General features: G+C 37.6%; 1 protein-coding gene across 37 annotated transcripts in view; it reads right to left on the bottom strand.

Annotated features, from left to right (window-relative positions):
- Positions 1-13,403, bottom strand: part of NRXN1 (neurexin 1) — a 676,704-nt gene that overhangs the window by 11,931 nt on the left and 651,370 nt on the right. For 26 of the 37 annotated variants that reach the window (XM_048299377.1, XM_048299400.1, XM_048299386.1 and 23 more), the window contains one exon: positions 7,041-7,128. In XM_048299377.1, the coding sequence (XP_048155334.1) occupies positions 7,041-7,128 (88 nt within the window). The remainder of the gene's footprint in view (positions 1-7,040; positions 7,129-13,403) is intronic. The other 11 variants (XM_048299382.1, XM_048299401.1, XM_048299389.1 and 8 more) reach the window with 1 other exon arrangement.

Below are 13,403 nucleotides of genomic sequence, written 5' to 3'. Positions count from 1 at the left end.
AATACCTTCAGAACTGACTCACTAGCTGTCTTTTACATCTTTAAAAGAAAGAAAAATAACAGACTCCTCTTTCTTCAGCCACTCCTTCAGGTGCATTGAGTAATGTGCCCATTTTCCTTGAATTATTGTTCATAAAATGAGTACATTTCTTGAAACTATTTGAAACATTGCCACCTGGTTTTGTCTGTGCTGTGGAGATGTCTAACTCTAAACCGCTGAACATGTAACAGCAGGACTAACAACTGTCACTTAATAAATTTCTCTGCCTTTTCTGTGTATGACTGAAGCATGAAATAAAGCTTTAGGTGCTTCCACACAAATAATAACCCCAGTGTTTGCCCTGTGAATGTTTGCTAGCTGGGATTAAACCACAGCAGCCATTCTTGTATATTTCTTCTGCATGTTATAGAAGCGAGAAGACCCAGCTTTAGCAAGGATATGTGTGGAATATGAATGCACCCTCAAAGTTCACACCCAAGGAAGACCATTCATCATTTATGCACCAGCAGAGAAGGTCTTGTGCAAGTTAGCAAAGAGCTTTGTGTGATTTATAGCGATCTGATGTCAATATTTCTTACCAGCCATAGAGCACAGCGAGCTGCTGGTGTTGCACTGCTGGAAAACCATTGTGTGCAGGAAAAAAGCCAGCTCCCCAGTATCTATCTATATTCTTCCTTCTGACACTGGGAATGTATGAAAATCCCAAGGACTGGTTAGAAACCTACAGTTTTACTCAGTATTCCCAAGTTTCTGTGGCATGGCTGGCAAAGAGTAGAGGCTGGCATTGCCACAAGGGACCAATCATGATTTTTAACCTCACTTTATCAGATAATTTAGGAAAAAATATTTTTGATCAAATTGACATTAGAAGTGTCATATTTTTAATTCACTGTGACAAGCACTAGGACCTCAGCCTATTGTGACCTCTAGTTCAGTTCACAGTAAAATTATTTGGAAAAATGCTGCATTTACTTTCTGTTCCTCTGGAGAAGGCTTTATGATTTATATTAAAAAAAATTAAATAAACTTAACAGGTATTTTAACTTCAATTGAAGGAAGATTAATCTATATCTTCATCCCCTCAGTTCTTTTATGCATAGCCACGGTAAATGATAACATTTGGAAAGTTTGTAAATAAAGCCTAATTTTCTCCCTGCAGTAGCTTATACAGAGATGTCTATGTGTATTGCAGCTAAACATTTTAAAAGTCTGGTTCAAGACAACCCAGTGATCTTTCTGGTACTGGAAATGCATATAGAACTACAGGATAATTGGACTGAGGCACAAATATTCCCTTTATGTCTCGAGCCATAATGAACACAGTAGCCCTATGAACTAACTGTAATTTTATTTTTCTTTGTTTCAGCTTCTTGCACAATGAATTCCATGAAGAGCATTAAATAGGGCACTTGCAGTGATGTATAAATTATAGGAGTCACTTCACCTCCTACTGCAATGTTATCTTGCTGCCAGATGCACCAGGAATACAGTGCAGTAATTCGTGACAGGAAAAGAAAGCAAAACTTCTAGTAATGAGCATAAAACACTCACAATCCATATTTCACAGCTCTGCCTGTCAGAAAAACAGGTGTCAATGCTGGGACCAAACCTAAACCATCACAAGGTGGCTGAGAACATAGGGTTCTGAGCCATCTCATCTATCCAACACATGTTGTCACAGAAAAGAGGACATACACGTGTAGGAAGCAGTTTGCATGCAAAGCCCCACACTGTTCTGCTCACAGGACAAAGCCTTCCCCAAAGCAGTGACTGATCTATAAGAGCCATCTCCAGCAGTGGCTTGTTCACTCTCTAGCCTAAACTGGTGCTTTGGAGATTTCTGGCTGTCAGTAGCTGTTCTCTGCAATGTATTCTGCAATGCGATGAGCCTGGCCAACATGTAGGAAAAATTAAAAACATGCTCAAAGATCAGTCCAGAAGCATCTATCCTAGTAATTATTCTTATTTAATAATATAGGAAAATAAATTTTTCCATTTATCCCTCTGAATTAAGAATTAGGGCTAAGAAAGGTAACCAGTGCTACCAGCTATTATACATGACTGAACTCTGTCCTGACTATTATTCTTTTTACCTACAGAACGATAAAGGACAAGAACTGATACCAATCAAAGTGTCCCGGGAACTGGAAGCCAAAAACTGCCAGACAAATCAAGAGATGATGAAGTATTTTCTTTGGTTGCAACATGTGGAGTTCCTCTGGTTGAAAGACACTTGTTTGAACCTGAAGAAAAACCCCTTTTTCACTTTGAAGGTTATCTTCTGCTGAAATTTTCAAGGCCACTGAATATTCTGGCTTTAAGACCACCAAAACCTCTACTTATCCCATTTCTACTGGAGCTGTCAGGAGAAGTTTTCAACCTAATTGTGAGCTTAAACTTCTGTCGAGTCCCAAACTGGAGAAAGATTTAACCATCATTTGCAGAAAAAGAACTGTGTGTTTGTCTAAAACTGTAAGGCTTTTTTCCTGGTTGAGATTTCCCTGCCACTAAACTCAATGATTTCACTTCATTTGACCCAGCTCAGGCCTCTCTGCCTTTTGGAACATTTCAATAACTATGGAAGTGGTTAGATAATAGCTAACAAATAAAATACCAGCCCAGAGTAACTGGAACAAATAAGCTGTGTAGCACAAATGCTCACTGAAACTCGGCAGAAATCAGAGCTCTCTACAGAGCTCAGCAACGGCTGGAACAGCAGTCCTGATGTGCAGAACAATTGTCCACCTGCAGTTTTATAACTCCTCATGTAAAATCAGTAAATTGTCCCAGGTTCTATTTTTTGGACGGGTTACCACTAAAATTTTTTGTAACTTGTCTACAAAATGAAAAGATTTTATTATTTCCTCCATGACATGAAGGTGAGGACATATAAACAAGGTTTTTTTTTTATTATTACTATCATCATTCTCAATCTTCATGTTGTTATTGGTATTTAGGGGAAGGTGGAGAAACTGTGAAAGCAATACTTGTTGCCTTACTACACAAAACATAATGCAAAAAAAAAAATGTTGACTAAGTTTTGCATGCTAATAAATTTGTTATGACTTCATTCAATTATGGCACATTTAGCAGTTTGTATACCACAATGAAATCTGCAATTATAATTTTTGTAACTTTATGTTCCAGACAAGATGATGGGATTGCTGCTCAGCAGCTCCTAATCGGGTTTACATTTTTATGTCCCATATAAGATTTGTGGCAAATTGCATCTCTGCATTTATTATTTAGCAGACAGGTGCACAGAAAGCAAAGCTGGTGGTGGCAGAGTGGGACTTGTTAGCCACTACAAACTGCAACATATTTGTACTAGGAAAAAGAAGCCCTATTTTACGCATAAATCTCACTAATTAGTAAAATCTGGATAAGCAGTATTTCCTATGAGATATAGGCGTACCATATTCAAACTGTTTGTTGAATAGGCTGTCATTTGGAGCTGAGAACTTTGGTTAGAAACAGGAATATTATGGGCAATCATCATGGAAATATTGAGTCATGGCTCTGCTAATAAACCTGCAGGGGCTTTGGCCATCCCTTGGTTGAATTCTTCGTAGAAAAGTGTTGGCCACAGAGCTCTGAGGGCATCATCTCTTGCCATGAGGCAGATTCCTTTGCTGAGTAATCATCAGGGACCCAGACTACAGCCTCTGAAGTGAAAACTTCAGAGTAAAATTGCCCTAGCCATCATATATTCAGCCTCCTAGAATTACTTGTTAGGATACATAAGTTTCACCACCTTTAGTGAGGATGTTGAGGAGTAGCTGTGGAGAAGCAACTCGGTTTGTGAAAAGGATTAAGGGGAAAAAGCTGAACTGAACTATGGGGATAATTTAAATGGAGGGACATATCCTTTTGTGTCTCCTATTCCAACTGAAAAAATAAACAATCATTAGTCTCTCACTGCCAACAATATTGTGCTTTTCTCCTTAAATTCCAACCTACTGTTAGGAGTAGCTCAAATCCACATGGAGACTGCAGTATTATGGAGACTGAGCAGTGCCTACCTGACTCTTCATGGAGAAAGGTTATTCATAACACTAAGTGACTAAGACTTAAACACCTTGCAGAGAGACTGATATGCCAGAAGTTACAACTTCAGTAACCCCTTTGGTTCAGGTAGTTTCAAGTATGATAAAAGGACAAGGTCGATGAAGGGAAATTAACAGCTTTTAAAAGTTGAGAGTGGGAGGACAAGTGACATTTTGATGAGAAGAATGACAGGTAAAATGATCCAGACAATTGGGATTATGCAGAACGTAATTCCTGTGCCAATCCACAGTTTTTAAAAAAAAAAGCAGTAGCAGTTGGGATCTGACAAATGAAACAGTAAAACCATTCTCAAATAAACAAAAATGAGAAGTGTAGCTGGGTGATGAATGCTAAGCTAAAACAGGAAAGCTGAACACCAGGATGTAAAGCTAATGGCATTTTTTTGCTGAAAGACTAACATTCACATCCCTCTCCTGAGCCATAGTTTGGACAGAAACAATAAGCTGTCAGAAAGTTTCATTTCGCCTCTCCCATTCTTGTACCCACCAGCTAAATGACTGTGCATGGCTCAGGACTGCCAAACACTGCAGCTCCAGAGCTCAAACTACCTCAGAGAAGAATTATTCTGAAATTTCATTGGCTTTCAGTGAGCTGTAAGGCTGAGAAAATACAAATACAGCTTTAATAGCAAAGATGCATTCCCAGAGGATTTGGAAAATTATTTAGTGCTATGTAACTAATATATTGCTTTAAAATTACCTTATAAAATAAAAAACTACCCCCCCAAATGGCACTTTATCTACTAAACAGCACTGCCTGAGTTAAGTAAAGCAAGGAAGCAACTGGCATGAATGAGCTCAGAGCCATATGAGCTACTGCCCTCACTCATACTGGACAGGACATTCTTGCCAAACTCAAGAATTTGTAAATGAGAATGAAGGAACAGAAAAAAAAATATTCCTGAATATCATGATCATGATGTCTGAGACTTCTGTGAGTGAAATGTCTCCCTGAGAGATACAAAACTGTATGAGTGTACCCATTGCTGCTCAGTTTTAAGAACAATCATTCAATTTCACAGAATTTTGAAAATTACTCTGAAATCCTTTAATTGGAAAGCGAAAGAAAACAGTCCTAAAGTATTGTCATCAAATCTGTAAATTGGTTCCTGGAAGAGCTCAAGTGCCATCCTGCAGGTCTGTCAGACACTGAGACAAGTCAAATGTCTCTGCCTTTACTTCAGTTTAAGTAAATAATTCTTGCATGTGGGTATCAAGCTCTGTGACTTAAGAAAGGAACGAGACACTTGCATATGAAGAAAAATTTCATTTGTCTTAAGGCTATGTAGATGTTTCTGCTGCCCCAGATTTTGGCGCTATACTAAGATGGCTTTTAGTTGCTATTTGCATTAATATATTAGTCTCTAATTAAATTGGTTTGTACTCGAGCTATATGTGTTACTGCACAACAAACAGATCTTAATTTTTTACTATTAAGTGAAGTAACAAGTACCAAAGATTACCGAATTACATCAGACAACTAGAAGTGGGTGTGCTACTGAACAGCACAGAATTCAAGGGAATTCTGAGGAAAATTCTAAGGAAAACTGAGATATATCTACGTGGTGCCATGAGCTCTTCACTCAGGAAATGTAAAACCTAACCCGAGCCAACAAAAAAAGCAGGAGTAATTCACTGGACTATCTAGGATTATTTTAAAGGATATAGAGTAACACTCTATAGTGTGTTATATGTATAGTATATATATATATATATATATATATATATATATATAGTAACACTCTATAGTGTTCAGACTGATAGGAAGTTTTGTAACCCTTTCACTTCAGTGATAAATGTTGGGCTTTTAAGAGAAGGTATGTAATATTTAACTAGACATAATTGAGTATAATTGAATCTTTGGAACAGGTTGTCCTCAGAAGCTGTGAATGTCCCAGTCCCTGAAATGTCCAAGACCAGGCTGGATGAGGCTTTGAGCAACCAGGTCTTGTGGAGGGTGTCCCTCCCCATGGCAGCGGGTGGCAACTAGATATAATTAAAGGTCTCTTCCAACCCAACCAGAGAAGAATTATTACCAAATCTCCACTATTCAGTGGAGTAGGAAAGACATGGCCAAAACACTACTACATTTTTGTTCCACAGAAAATACTAGAATGTCAAAATATTTTGTCTCTGGTTACAACTAAAACTTATACTCTGAATAGGCTTGGCTTGGAAAAAAACTGTAAAGCAATTTGAAGTTTGGGACTGTTGTATTCTACATTTTCAGGTTTTATCTGTCTATATAAAATTTCATACTACAAACAGTAATTAAAAATGAACTCAACTCTACCTTCTGGTGCCTGAAGGCAGCCTATAAGAAAGAGGGAGAGAGACTTTTTATGAGAACATGTAGTGACAGGACAAGGGGAAATGGATTCAAACTTAAAGACACTAGGTTTAGATTAGGTATTAGGAAAAAATTCTTCCCTGTGTGATTGGTGAGGCACTGGAACAGGTTGCCCAGAGAAGTTGTGGATGCCCCATCCCTGGAAATGTTCAAGGTCAGGCTGGAGCAACCTGATCTAGTGAAATGTGTCCCTGACCATGCCAGGGAGATTGGAATTAGATGATCTTTAAGGTCCCTTCCAACCTAGGCCATTCTGTGATTCCATGACATAACATGACATTTTAAATATGGTACTTTTACCTTATTTAGGGCAATGTTTAAGGCATAAACAATAGCAACACCTTCCTGCTAAATGAAGCTGTGCCTTCTTTATCACAACAACACAACTGCAGGGGCCCTTCCTAGTCCATCCTCAGGTCCTCAGCCACGCCATAACTTTGCTCAGATCATGACATCCCATCCGATGTCTTGGAGCAAATTCTCCCTCTCTGATAAGGTCTAGAAAGGCCCCAATTCAACCTCTCCTTGTGATGCACAAAAGGACTGTCCTGCTAGTTGGGTCCCTTGGGGACTGGAGCATGCAAATATGAAATAAAAGAAAGTAATAAAAAAAGGTGACTAACCTAACCCACCTGAGCTCGGCTCACAGGGATCGATGTCCTCGTCATCGCTAGGACATTCAGCCGAGGCCACCAGGATGTCATCTGTACTCTGCAAAGAAAAGAAGAGTCAAATAGATGTACTTGAACAGACTGAACATGCTGTAAGATTCTCACCAGCATGTCTTCTCTTTTTTTAATTTATGCAAGGCCCAGAGCATTCCAGACTTAAAGTGTAATGGTGCAGTGACACTCTCCAACTCTGTATTAATGGGACTTTGCTTTTCAATTTGCACTTGTCAGGTTTTAGAGCTGTGTTAGATATCCAGTCTGGGTGCTTACACATTTTAATATTTTTTTGTAATAAGGAAAGAATGTAGAAGGACAGAATATGTATATTGAGGCTGCTGGTCTTTCTTCTTTATCTCCAATATCTCTACTTTGATATTACTGAGAACACTGAGGGCATTAAAAAACAAGTCAAAATAATAAACTGCCTGCAGTACAGCTGTTAAAACTATTATAAATGTAGTGATGTTTTCTCCATTAACTGCACTTGCTTTCTCAGATGTAGAGTCAAAAGAAAAAAAAAAAAAGAGGCAAACATTTCTCTCACTGAGATGAAAACTATTTAATGAAAAGAAAATCAAGGAAAGAAAACAATAATAAATGCATATATGCCAGAAATTATTATGCTATTTTCTTAAATAAGTGAAAATGTCTTATTTTCTTAAATAAGTGAAGTATTGTGTGAGTGCTGTGTTTACGTCCAAAGGTCAAAATGCATTTGGACAATTTTCTGTATAAAGAAATCAAATAAATCAAGACAAAGCAGACAAACCAGGGGATGTGTGGTATAACACACCATAAATAAAAGAACTGGGGAATTCCTATCTACTGCTTCTTACAGTGCAAGACAATGAAACGCTGAGGCAATCAATCAGTCTGAACATGAAAAAAAAAAAATCTTTTCAAGCCACATCTGAGAACAGTCATTTAGAAATGTAATAAGAATGTCTACAGTAATTCAGGGGAATAATAGCAGGGAAATATAAACTGTCATGCACCTGGTCATTTCTCAAATTACCAAAGAGGTTAGGAAGAAGCTTTTCTTATGGGCAAGACGTTTCATAACTGTCCATTTCAAGCTTCTGTTCACCTCACCAAAGGAAATACATGGAGAGAATAAAATACTACATCATATTGAAACAAGAGGCTAAGGACATAGCAGGCAAAACCCATTCTTGGATTCCTGTATGATAAATATGCCAACAACCCATTTCAGTGAATGTGAAACTTTCTTCTTTTATCTCTCCATGGGTATAGAGGAGGGACATAAAATGCATGAAAGTTTTCCTTCATCAGTTTAAATCTGAAGATGTAAAAATTTTATTTCTGTGCAGCAGGGCCAAAGGCTAACCAATGTTGTTTATCATTATTATTCTAACCAGAGTTTTAAAGCGAAGCATATTACAGTAATAGGCTTTATTTTGTCACGCTTCAAGAATATTAATGAATATAAGCTTTCAGCACTTCTCTGAAGTAGGAAAGTGATACAGGAATACATTCATTAATATGTGAGGCATAACAAAGAAAAGCCCATTATAATAATAATATATTTTAGAGGTAAAAGACTGAGGCATAACAGAATGAAGTAACTTGCTGAAGGTAATCAAAAAGGCTATAGACAACAGCTATGTTTGGATGCCATAACTGCAAAAATTATCTTTCCTTATAGCTGAGAAAATTTGTAGCTAGAGGAAACAACTGTAAATCTGAAATACTGCCAAAATTAGTTGGTAGATTTGCAAAATTTTAAAAGACCCAAAAAAAGCATTCTAGTTATCCTTTTTTTCTACCATAGTAGAAAACCAAAATTGGAAGAAAAGCCAGCTGCAAACATCCTCTTGAATTTCCCATGTCCATTTTTTTCCCCAGGTGACAACCATTTAAGCTTGAAAACTAGTATCTTATTCTCTTTGAGGAAAATTACCCTTTTTTTTAATTAAAAAAAAAAAATAAAGAATATGAAGAATAGAAAGAATAGAAAGGATAGAAAGAAAAAATAACCAAGTAACCAACAAAGCCTGCCCATAAGAAAATATCTCTACTGTAAACCCCACAGCTATTAAGTATAAAAACATGATAATAAGTACATAAAGTATCATGCATCTCCCAAAGAGTTTCAGTTGGGTCAATGAAGCCACAGTGTCAAATTTTTCCTTCTACCCACAACACTGGACAAGACTATACTTTTATGACCTGTAGCCAGAATTCTGAAATGTTGACCAATGGATCACTGAGGAACTCTACACAAATACCATTGAACAGAGAGGATCACATGCATACACAATAGTCACAGCAAGAAATGGTCTCACACCTACTGGTCTAACTGGAATTTTGATTAGGGGTGCTTTGGTACATGCACAGATGAGTCACCCTTGTAACTTGAGTGACCCAAGAAGAAATGATCAGATAGATTTATGGGATTATTGCAGTGTCTGATTACTCTTGATATAGGACAGCATGGTAAGACTTCAGGTAACCGCTTTTTTGTACAGTTTGCAGTACGTTCAAAATTCTGGTAATTCAAAGTTATCAGAAAAATAATACACTTTAAGTATCTTAAAGGCTGAGAGATACTTTGCTGAGTTACTTATATGAGAGCGTCAAAACTGTCTTTATAAAGTGACACTAATTCCAATCTATAGAAAGAGTATTCACACTTCTACAAGGAGAAAGGGTTGTTCTTGAATGATAAAAATGCTTGCATATTATGGGTACAGAAATGAATAATACCTTAAATAAATGAGAATATAGCATGTCAAGAAAGACCTTGTTAATGTCTCAGAATATTAAAGGAAATAATGTATGTTTTGAAGTCAATACTTGGTATAAAACTAATTTTCTTGCAAGCAATAAATCAAGTATCAGTAGTTGAATAAGAAACGAAGTGATAAGATGATGTGAAAAGTGTTTTTCTTCAGAAAAACATATCAGGAAGGATTCAAGTTTAAGAATCAATTAAAAGATGTGTCACAACCTCCCCCCATTCTCCCCTTTCCCCAAACCCAAATACCTCTTTGCTGCTACTCATACACATTTTTATCAGGAATAAGGGCAAAGGAGCTGTGGAAGGCAGGCGAGATGGCAGTGACCAAACTACAAATGAAAGCCATTGGTCTGCTTAACAGAATTCAAAATGGGATTCAGAATTAGCTAAAGCACTAGAGAATATAAAGACTACATAAATTAAATACTGGGGGCCAGTTGCTTTCTGGAGTTCTTTCTCCAGAATAGCTCTGACTGATGGGAATTTACCTGAAAAGAGAGCAGAACTTAGACCTAAGGGTGTCAGACAGCCATGGGGTGCAGATCAACAATGCAAGATGGAGTAATATGTTTTACTTACTGCACATTATCTTTTCCTCATGCTTTTTAATTTGGATGGGAAGATTTAAAACAAATCAGTTCTCCTAAGTGAATTGCCATTGTTGCTAGCACTATGGCTAATTTACAGGACACTGCTTCAAGCATTTTCATTAATCAAGGATTTAAAAGTCAGTGGAAAATCCCTTATTTACAGTGAGTGCCTAATAGGATAACATCCAACTGGTATCATCATCATACACGATCGGATTAGAATGTCTCTTGGGTGAGTTGTTCAAACTCATTTAATAAGTGATACTCCAGTTGTAAGAGATTAAAAAAAAATAAAATAGCAGGTGTATATTGTAAAAGGTCAGACAGAACTTCCATTAATTGCTTCTTCTTTTCTTTGTGTATTTTCAGAGATTTTTCAGATTCAATTTGCAGCTATGACTGTGTGATTTAAAATGCAGTCCACTGTAAAATGTGGATTCTTAAAAATTTGACATCTGTACACATATCAAAAAACTGTGGTAGAAAAAGCTTACAATTAACATGGCAAAAAAAAAAAAAGGATCCAAAAAAATCCCACGTTTAGTAAAACTAGAAGTTGCTGCAGAATGTTGGTTCTGACAACTATTCAGGGGTGTGGCCCCTGCAGGAATAGGTCTTGCTTACATCAGCTACATTTGCTTACAAAAATAAAGAACTTGGGATTTGTCTCTCAGCCAAGAGACAGTTTAAAATATCACCAATCTGCCACCTCGCCTGAGGATGGAAATGGTGACTATTTCAAGAAAGCTCCTGGCCAGATGAAAAAATGATGCTGTAGTCATGGCTTAAATACAGTGACAGTCTGTAGCTATGGATAAATATCAAGCTGCCTCAAAGGTTACTATCACTGGTTCAAAACTAGTACCAGAAAATAAGGCTGTGCCCTTCTAATAGTGCTCTTTGAATGCTATGTCATTAAAATAAATAATTGCAAATGAATAAACAATGCAGGAAAGCAATTTTTTATTATTATTCATTTTTTTTGCATGACTGAGATTAAATACACACCAACTTACTCAGTTTTAATGTATGAAGTCTACTATACCTGAGGGTATGAGAGAAATATGACCTAAAAATTAAATCACCAATCTGAGCTGTGCATTCATTAACAGTATAATGGATCCTGCATATTTTCTGCTGTAGTATTGCACCAGCTCTCTTTTAAATCATAGCACCCTACAGCTACTCTGAATATAGTTTATGCCTTTCTTGTTCAATAATATACTTTATCCAATGAGAACTGCAACTAAATCCAAATTACACAATAGCTAAAAACTAGCAGTCCTAAATTATTATATAAATTATAATCAGCACAACCCCTTGTGACTACTCTTTAAATTATTTTAGATGAGAACTTCAACTGTGTAATTCAGAATTACTCTTATTTATTTGTTTGGCTTTGGTGCTAAATGATACCAGAAGCCAGTGCCATTGTGCCTGGTGCTAAAGGCAGCTGGAAGGCAAAGGTTCTGCTCTGAGGAGCTTAGAATTTGATTTTGGACAACAAATGAGTGGGAGAGAGAGCAGAGGACGAGAAGGGTCAGGTAAGGATGCTACTGAGAGGTGCTGGTGGTTACACAGGCTCTGATCCAGCACATTTCCCAAAATTATGCTCCCATAGAGCAGGAAGGAAGGTCAGAAAGAAAGCAGGCACAGGAAAGCCAGGCAGGAGCCCACGACTGGCCAAGGAGATGCTGGGAACAGATGGTGCCTGGCGAGCACTGCCGAGGAAACTCCATGTGTTTGGAGTGTAGAGATGAAGACAGGCAGGGTGGCACAGAGAGAGGCAAGCAACACCAATGCTTAGGATCAAGGGCGTGGTCAAGGCATGGGAGGATGGAGCATGGTTTTGCTGGGAGTGGAAGTAACAAAGGAAGTGAAAAATTATTAGTGAGGTCATGGAGCAAAGGGGATGAGGCAGCAAAAGGGGAGGGTCAGGGTACAAGGGAGGTGATATCAAGAGACATGATTATGTGAAGATTAATGGGTAAGAATCCAATGACTGTTAGCAAATGACTGTCTGAAAATATACTTTCAGATGTAGGACAAGGAAATTAAACCTCTAATTCTCCTTTTCCCCTTTTCTGTAATGCTTCATTATCATCTCTACTTACTTCATTTTTCCTCCTGAAAACACAGTTTATTCAAATACTTGCAATTTAATTCCGAGAGAATCAGCTACAAGTGATGTTTAAACATAAAGGTCTGCTTCAATTTAGCAGGAGGCTGTATAGCTAGAGCCATAGAGGTATAAACAAAGGTTTTGGAAACCCAATAGATATACACTAATGTCTTCTTCATTAGCTGTGGCAAACTTTCCTTGAAAAATATGGTTCACGCAACACCTACAGAAAGGAGCTTAGGGCAGGCATTTTGTACTTTTGCTCTGGACACATTAATTTCTGAAGCAGAGGGGGACTTTCCCAAAAACTAATCCTTTGCATATATTCCTTTTCCCCCTTTTTCCCATTTAAATGGAGGAATAAAGTAACCTAAATCAATGGGAATACTGGCAGAAACCAACAGGGTATTAAAAATCACAAAAGACTCTCAAGATCATACCACAATCACAGAAGTTTTTCATGTGGAAAAACTCAGGTTTAATTTTTCAGGATGGGATTAACTGCACAATTTTCTAGCCAAGACTGCATAATTTGAATTTAATTCTCGGTGTACGAAGCAGATCTTCGTGACTGGTTACTGAGACAGTTGTGGAAGGAAACTTGAATATGTCACATTAATCAGGTGTACTCCTCATCTGGTGTTCATAACCTCCCACTGCATGAGAGGCAGTTTGCTGGGAAAGAGGCAATAGTGATGTAACAGTAATATCAGCTCTAGATGATTTGCTGTTTAGACAACTGCCTCTAACGTTGTATTTAACCTGCTATAGGTCAAACAAGTACATGTGCATCAATTACTGCTCATCCAGCCACATCCAAAAAGTATTTTCTCAGCACTGTG

Source organism: Corvus hawaiiensis, chromosome 3 (assembly GCF_020740725.1).
Source record: "Corvus hawaiiensis isolate bCorHaw1 chromosome 3, bCorHaw1.pri.cur, whole genome shotgun sequence".
In the NCBI taxonomy this organism is placed as follows: Eukaryota; Metazoa; Chordata; class Aves; order Passeriformes; family Corvidae; genus Corvus; species Corvus hawaiiensis.
The sequence above is the reverse complement of the archived record's forward strand: the minus strand, read 5'-3'. Positions and strand labels throughout refer to the sequence as shown.